We start from the raw sequence: 7,566 nt of genomic DNA on the forward strand, positions 1-7,566 counted from the left end.
GGTACTAACTGCTCCCAGTGAAGTTGGTGTCTACGCTGCCTTATTTGACCTGGGGAAAGGGGGGTACACACAGCCCATGAGAAACTGTCTCAGGAGAAGCTGGTGTGAATTGATTATTTAATAACAAACAAGCACAGTGCCTGCTTTTTTATTATTTTTATGCCTACGGTAGTCACACGCATTCAGTGTGGTGAGATTGCTGCCTAAGGCTGCCCCCAAAGAGCTGCAAGAACAGGAGCCCATTGAGCTCGTGCTGGTTCTGTTGCGTGTCTTAATGAAGCTTTAAAATGCTTGAAATTGTCTTTGAAATTAAATATTCCATAGCTGCAAGCTAGCTGCATACTTTGTAATAATTGCTTAGCCAAATAAAGGAAAATTGTGAGGAACAAAGAAAAATTAGATTGATGGCTAGAAGAAAATGATTAAATAAAAAATTCATGAAGAAGAGAAATTAAAAAAAAATAGCATAGCATCATAGGCTTTTGCACAAAGGCTTCCCTTCCAATGGGAGTTTTTCTTTTCCAAGTATTACTGTGCATTTTATTCTTCCTGTTTGCTACAAATATTAGAAAAACTTTTTCTATGGGAACAATGGGGAAGATGGTCACAAATTTATGCAGAAACTGAGAAACAGAGTAAAATTTAAAAGCAGAGGTATGCGTTTCACTGCCATTCTGAGTGGGGGTATGGTGCACTGTAAATAATTAATGATTTGACTGGAATTGCCTTTTTTTTTTTTTTTAAAAAACTCTTAAATCAACTGTGACTAAACAGAAAAAAAACCAAAAAGACTTCTGTTCATAATTATCAGCCCAACTTGCACACTTAGAGCCCTTCCTCATTCAAATTTACTGCTCTTAGTGGCCGTTAGTAACAGAATGAATAATTTTTTCATGGTTAGTCTTTCTCTCTGTTTGCAGGTTAAGACCAGCAAATCATTATTTGTGGACATGTATTAATGTCCAAAAGTATCTGAGAAGTGTGCAATTGTTTGTTTTGAACAAATTATTTTTGAAGAATCAGTACACCCTCAGGTTTTGTGTCCGTGCTATGGCAAGAAAAACCATTCTGGAGTGATTTTATATTACAGTGCATTTAGGAAGAAAATATAGAAGATATAGTTACAGTGAACAGTAGGACATAAGGGAAATACCTACAAGCTAGTGCAGGCATTTTAAAATATGAATATTATTGTAAAGTCTTTAGGTGCCGTCTGGTAATAGATATTTAATCTAGCAAAAGCACTTTCATTGCTTACTTGTTAAAGTAATTTAATGGATGAGTGATGCTATTAATGGACCACATGTAGAATCCAGACTTTTTTTGTTCAAAACATTCCTTTAGGGTTTACATTTCTAAACAAGTTCGGAGGCAATTTGAAGAGATCTGACCTATACACAAGCTATAGGAATCATCATTTGTGAACTTTTCTTCTTCTTCTCAGCATTTCCTCTGCATTTGGAAGAAAAAGGAATATGTATACCTATGTGCGACTTTATGTCAGCTGAGTGATTTATACCTTGTTTTGAGAAGGTTGTTAGAAGCCAGAGACTGAATAGATAGATGTATGATTGAGCATGCAGAGAGAGGGAGATAAACAGAGAGCTTGAAAACAGTTGTAAGTTATCTGAACCAACATACAATTTTAATCTTCCCTTCTTTTTTTTTTTTTGCGAGAATTGCATTGGTAATATCTGTAGCACAGTTCTTGCAAAAAGTTTAAGCAAAAAAGCAAAAACCTCAAACCATAGCAGAACCAGCCTTTCTTCCCACCCCAACACTTCAGGATGCTGGAAGAATTGTAGATACACATCTGTAAAACAGATCATCAGGTATTAAAAATAAACTTTTAAGTTGGTATTTTAGCACCAGTTAGTAAGATAAAATCATGCTATCTTGAACAACTGCAGAAGTTCATTGATAAGCATTCCTGTTTTGCTTCAGCTAGTACTTAATTTCTTTTCTGAACACATGGCTATGTATTGCTGAAACTCAGATATCCCTATACAGAGTAGAAACTTGGGGAAATAATCTGTTGTAAGTGTATCTGTGATTTCTTGAGGATCGCTGCACAGTCACATAGTTTAGTCAAGAACTAAAATGTGGTTGTTGACTCCAAGAACAGCAGTTTCCAAATAAATGTTTGTAAAACCTCCAACTTTAATAGCTGCATCGTATCATCCAAAAGATGTGCAACAGAATGAATAGATGACCTTTCAGATAGAGAACAAGCTGTTCACAATGTCTTTTCATTTACTGAGACAAAATACTCTTTTTATACAGAGATAATACTTTCCACCGTTTTTAACAGTGTTGGTGAAATATAAAGAATTTAATTGTTTTGTTTCTGAATGCAAGGGATTTTAGCTATGCGTCTTCAGATTGGAACTCTTTCTAGATCAGCTGTGTTAAATGCGTTGTTCTAACTAGATTTTTTTTTTTTTTTTAAATACAATTGGAGGTATTTTGAATCCCATGCTCACAGGGTGGGATGTCATTAACTATCCATCCATATGATATCCACATGATATCTGGCTTTGAATGATATATGAATGAATTCTTACTGCCATCCTGCGCTGCAGCTATGGGTCAATAATTTACTGACAAGGAGGTCCAAGGCAGCTGTAACTGAAATTGATCTAAATTATTGTGAAATTGCAGCTTTGGCGTGAAGAGCTGCTGGCGTGCTCTCAGTTGCACACACGTACACAAGCACTAGCTTGGACTGGAACAGATCATGAACAAGTAGTGAGAAAATCAGAAGGAAATCAGGGCTCAGCCTTATCTTTTTCATGTGAGTTATGGTTTGGCCCTTAGTCTTTACAGTTGTAAATCCACCACTTAAATCACAACTGGATAATTGGTACTAACTAGTAACAACTAGTTATACTGGTGAAGTGTTTTTTGCTCTGCAGTATAACCGGTATTACTTCTGTTAGTCTTCAGCCTCTGTCCATGTTCCTGTTCTCATCTGATAAAGCAGGTGGTGCAAACCTGTTTTCTTGTTAAAGGGAACACAGTATATCTGCTGGAATTCAAAGAAATACGGTGAACAGGAACTCCTCAAAACTTGAGGAAAATCTTACCATTTTGGGAAGAAAAAACAAAAAAAAACACCCAAATACCAACATTTTTAGTTTGGGGTTTAAAAGACCAATATAATTCTCTTGTCTGTTTGCAGAAAACTAAAGATTTTTGTTGTTTTTGAACAAAATACAAATTCATTCCTAGATCACACATATAGGAGTAATTTACTAAAATTGGAAGCCAATTTGTTTAAGAATTGTAGAGTAATTTCGGTTGGAAGGGGTCTGTGAAGGCATCTGGTCCAACCCCTGCTTGAAGCTGGTCCAGTAGGACCAGGATGCTCAGAACTTTGCCCAGGCAAGCCCTGAATATACCTGATTTTGGAGATTCTGCAGTCGGTCTAGGCAACCTGTCCCACCAGTTGACTCTCCTTTGTTGCAATCTCTGATGGTTGCTCCTTGTCATTTTGCTGCATGCCTCCAGGAAGAGTCTGGCTCCATCTTACCTCTACTGTGGCATTGGGTTTTTGAAGACCACCACAAGATTACCCCGAGCCCTCTCATCCTAGAGCAAACCCAGTCCTTTCAGCCTCCCTGCTGCGTGCAGTTAAGGTTTGGAAAAATCCTAAAACTAGCGTGTCATGGGAATGAGGAATGAGAAAGTTACACTGAGATCCAAACTGGCAGTGCCGTTCATCCTGACAACCTGAGGTGCTACAACTGCAGTGGGTGGAGATGGTCTGTCAGCAAGTACCTTCAGCCCGTTTTTGTCACGCTGATAGAAACCAGGTGGAGAAGAAAAAAACCTTCTGTAACGTAATTAAGTAAACCTTAGAGAAAACTTCTCAGCACTTAAGACTAACATGCCCACAAGACTAACCGGCTAGATTTGAATATATTTATTTCATGGTTCTCAACTACTGTGCGTAGATGTTAATCACAGTACGTGGCAATCACAGTTTTCTCTCTCCTATTACTAAAAGCTTTTCTTCTGAATTTCCAGAACAACTTACCTGGTGGAAAGGTTGCTTTGCATGCAGCAGAGCCAACCAGGATGGTGGTGTTCATGATAAGGGCTCTTTCTTACTGATTCCTGAACTGTGGCTTATTTTGTGCATACTCGTGCTTGTTGGTTCTTTGAGAACTGAGGATGTGCTTGTTAAATAAAGGATCTGATCTCTGCAGTGGGAACATATCGTTAACTGTTTGAAACTTAAAGTTTGATGTATTCTGTGTGCTTTGGACCTTTTTTGGGGGGGAGGGGGTCCTATTCCTGCCATGCACACTAACAGGAGTAGATAACTGTCTTCCTCCTCTCAATAATGTGTTGTTGGGCTTTTTTGTCTTCCTCTGCAGAAACTCTCCTGGATGACTTCCTTCTCACGTACACAGTCTTCATGACGACTGATGACTTGTGCCAGGCACTTCTGAGGCAATATCCTTTTATTAAGTGTTGTATTAATAGGGGTCGCACAGTTGCACCTAGGTTTATATATTGTCAAGCCTTATATCAGACATAGTAAATTGCATGCCTGGGGTAATTAGTTTTGCTTTTTGCATATTGATGTTATTGAAATACAACCCTGCATGATTATTTTGAGGTTGCATGTAAGAATGATGAGAAAAGAGAACAATTGTCTAATATTTACTATGGCATGCTTAGAAGGTGGACTGCACCTGGGGTTTTGGCATCACACCCTAAGAAATACATGAACAAATAGAAGAAACTTCAGAAGAAAGCCATGGGAATGATCAATATTCTAGAAAAAACGACCTACAAAGAAGGATTGAAAGAATTAGGATTGTTTTACTGAAAAAAGGGAAACTATAAATGGGACAATCTTTCAGGTACCTAAAGAGGAAGGGAAGAATTTGTTCCCATATCGATGCCAGACAGGACAAGAGGCAGTGAGATTAAATTGCTGTAAGACAGTTTCATGTTAGATACTAGGAAACATTTTTTTTACATTAAGGAAAAAAAAAAATTACACAGACGCATTCACCTATTAAAACATTTAGAATTTGCATAGCTGAGGAATCAATAAACAGAAAATTTCTGCTCTGAAGTTGAATGTACAAAGCTAAAGCTGCCTCTGAATAAAGCTGTATCCAAAACATACACATTTGTGTATGTGCATACTTCACAAGAATGCTTGAAAGATGTATTGAAAGAGACATCTAACTCATAGCAGCAATGCAATCTTACATCTGCTGTTTTTGTTTAAAGATGTGTAAACCTTTATAACTGTTACAAAATAACACTTAAAATGGGATTAATACCTATCCAGACCTGTATGTTAATTCTTAGAATACCTATATCTATGTAATACATTTTGGAATATGTGAAGAGAAAAAATGAAGAGTAAGTATTTTACGATCTCTGCTCCTTTTATCATGTGATACAGTATGTAAGTCTAACTCATCTGAGATAAAAATTTTTTTGTTTTATTTCCAATTACTTTCATAAGCTATGGAGTATTGTTTGAATGAACTTGTAGCTATAAAATGAACTTGCTTTTCTTTTTTTTTTTTTTTTTTCCCTCTTTTTTTCCTCTTTACCTTTTGTGGTGAAAACATAATCTTTTCACCTAATAAAAGAAAGAATAGCGAAGGGACAGGAACAATGTACAAAGTGGGTATCTTCTGTCATTCGGTGTTTCTGCTTTGTGAATAGAGAACAAAGGTGGAAATAGATTCTTTCACCTTTTTTTGAATTTTAGTAGTGTTATTTCTGCAGATAGCGTAATTTGTGCAGGGAAAAAGAAACTGACTTCCTCTGCCTGGGTTTTTTGTTGTTGTCAATGATGCATTGTCCTCCTTCCCACAGACGTTCACGTTAGCATCGGTGTGTAGGACAAAGGTTCATTCCCAGTTCTGCAGAAAAGATATGACTCAACATTGTATAATTCCTTTTGAATTGATTTTACTTTTATAGACTCGCCTCTCTAATCTATAAAGGAGGAAAATCCTGTTGGCACAGAGAATGAACTGACATTTCTATTACTAAGAATTTCATTCCAAAAAGTTGATGAAACTCCTAAAGCTCCATACAGGATAAAACATTTAAAACTGAGCAATGTAGTGAAAAAAACTTTCATTAGCAAAGGAGATAATTGCAAAGTCTTTTCTATCACTTAATTTTTAAGTTTCAGTGAGACCTTATTATTTGTTCCTTAACCTACTGTACCTATTGTGCTAAGAACCACCAAGGGAAAGAAGACGACACTGATGTGTCCTGTAGGAAACGAAAAGTCTTGCATTTGGTGTCTCAGTGGACTTCTCTCTATAAAGACTGGTTACACGAAGATGAGCATTTAAAACAATTTTTAAAGGTATTGAAACACTTTCTGATGCATTTCAGCGCTGTTTAATTAACGTACTGTGTCTAAAAAGCCCCAACAGCAAAATCTATAAAGCATAATTTTTCATACTTAAATTTTCTCCATGAAACCTATAATATAAAATGATTTACATGTGTCTTCCTTGAATGCCTTAGAGATGGTCAGTTTGAACAGAAAATCTGTAATGTCAATACGTTCAATGTCAAAAACATTACTTTCAGATATGAAATAGAACTCCATGCTCTCTAGAAAATGGGAAAATTTAGTAAGGTAAGAAACCTACAAAGACGTGGAGGTTCCTTGGACAGACTGGTCTTGTCTGCCAGAACAGGGTCTACAGTTGGTATCCAGAGGATCACAGATGAAGAGAGAGTTTTGTGGTCCTTGTAAGAGATGCTCCTTTGGCTGAGGAGTGAAATGCTATTCCACGGTGTTTGTCAGGTGCACGTGGAGAGCAGCACAGCTTTATGTATTTTTAATAAATAGAATTATGTCCTTACTTATTAGCAAGGATCTTCTGATCTTTCTGAATGAGTTCCAAAAGCTTTTATAATTCCCTTGTAGATTTGCAAATAGCCATGTCATCACTGACCCGAGATCCATCTGGTTGTTGATCCCCGCCCCCCCTCCCCCCGCTGTTGAAAGATGAAAGTATTTTAGGAGACTTTGAAGGATCTTCCACCTTTCCTGATGACAGACTCTTTGCAACTGGACATCTTAAGGGCCTTTTTGCTCTCTTCAGTCATTCACTCAAGACAAAGGGATGAAACATTGAACTAAATTTGGAGAAGGTCTCGAGCTTGCTTTTTTTCCTGTTTGTTTTGTTTTTTTAGTAGGACACACTGCATATGGAAGCAGAGACCTTAGGATTTTTGCTGTTTGGTAGTAGGTGTGTAGTGCTGCATTGGAAAGGGGGCATCGTTAGGTTACACTGCATTGCACCTATCTTGACGCAGGGCTTGTCTTTCCGGCCATGGAGGTGTGTGACTGTGTATTGCCGCACAATTTCTCCGCGTGAGGCTTCTGTGCAATATTAAACAGCAGTAATGTTAATGATGGTTGAAATTATACGTGCAAAACCAATATATAGGATTCTAATCCAGAATAATTTGTGCTGAGATTTATGAATGTAGGAGTGTTAATTGGGCTAAAGCAAACCTGATGACTCAGCTTATATATATGATCCTCCTTTTCTTGGA

The 7,566-nt window shown here is 37.3% G+C and overlaps 1 protein-coding gene across 1 annotated transcript in view; it reads left to right on the plus strand.

The window, feature by feature from the left end:
* RAPGEF5 (Rap guanine nucleotide exchange factor (GEF) 5) overlaps nucleotides 1–7,566 on the plus strand; it is a gene marked incomplete at its 3' end in the record, with an annotated part of 43,109 nt that overhangs the window by 8,196 nt on the left and 27,347 nt on the right. Inside the window, exons 2-3 of the mRNA XM_009583601.1 lie at nucleotides 4,383–4,461; nucleotides 6,214–6,358. Of these exons, the coding sequence (XP_009581896.1) occupies nucleotides 4,383–4,461; nucleotides 6,214–6,358 (224 nt within the window). The remainder of the gene's footprint in view (nucleotides 1–4,382; nucleotides 4,462–6,213; nucleotides 6,359–7,566) is intronic.

Source organism: Fulmarus glacialis, unplaced genomic scaffold, assembly GCF_000690835.1.
Source record: "Fulmarus glacialis isolate BGI_N327 unplaced genomic scaffold, ASM69083v1 scaffold5708, whole genome shotgun sequence".
Classification (NCBI taxonomy): Eukaryota; Metazoa; Chordata; class Aves; order Procellariiformes; family Procellariidae; genus Fulmarus; species Fulmarus glacialis.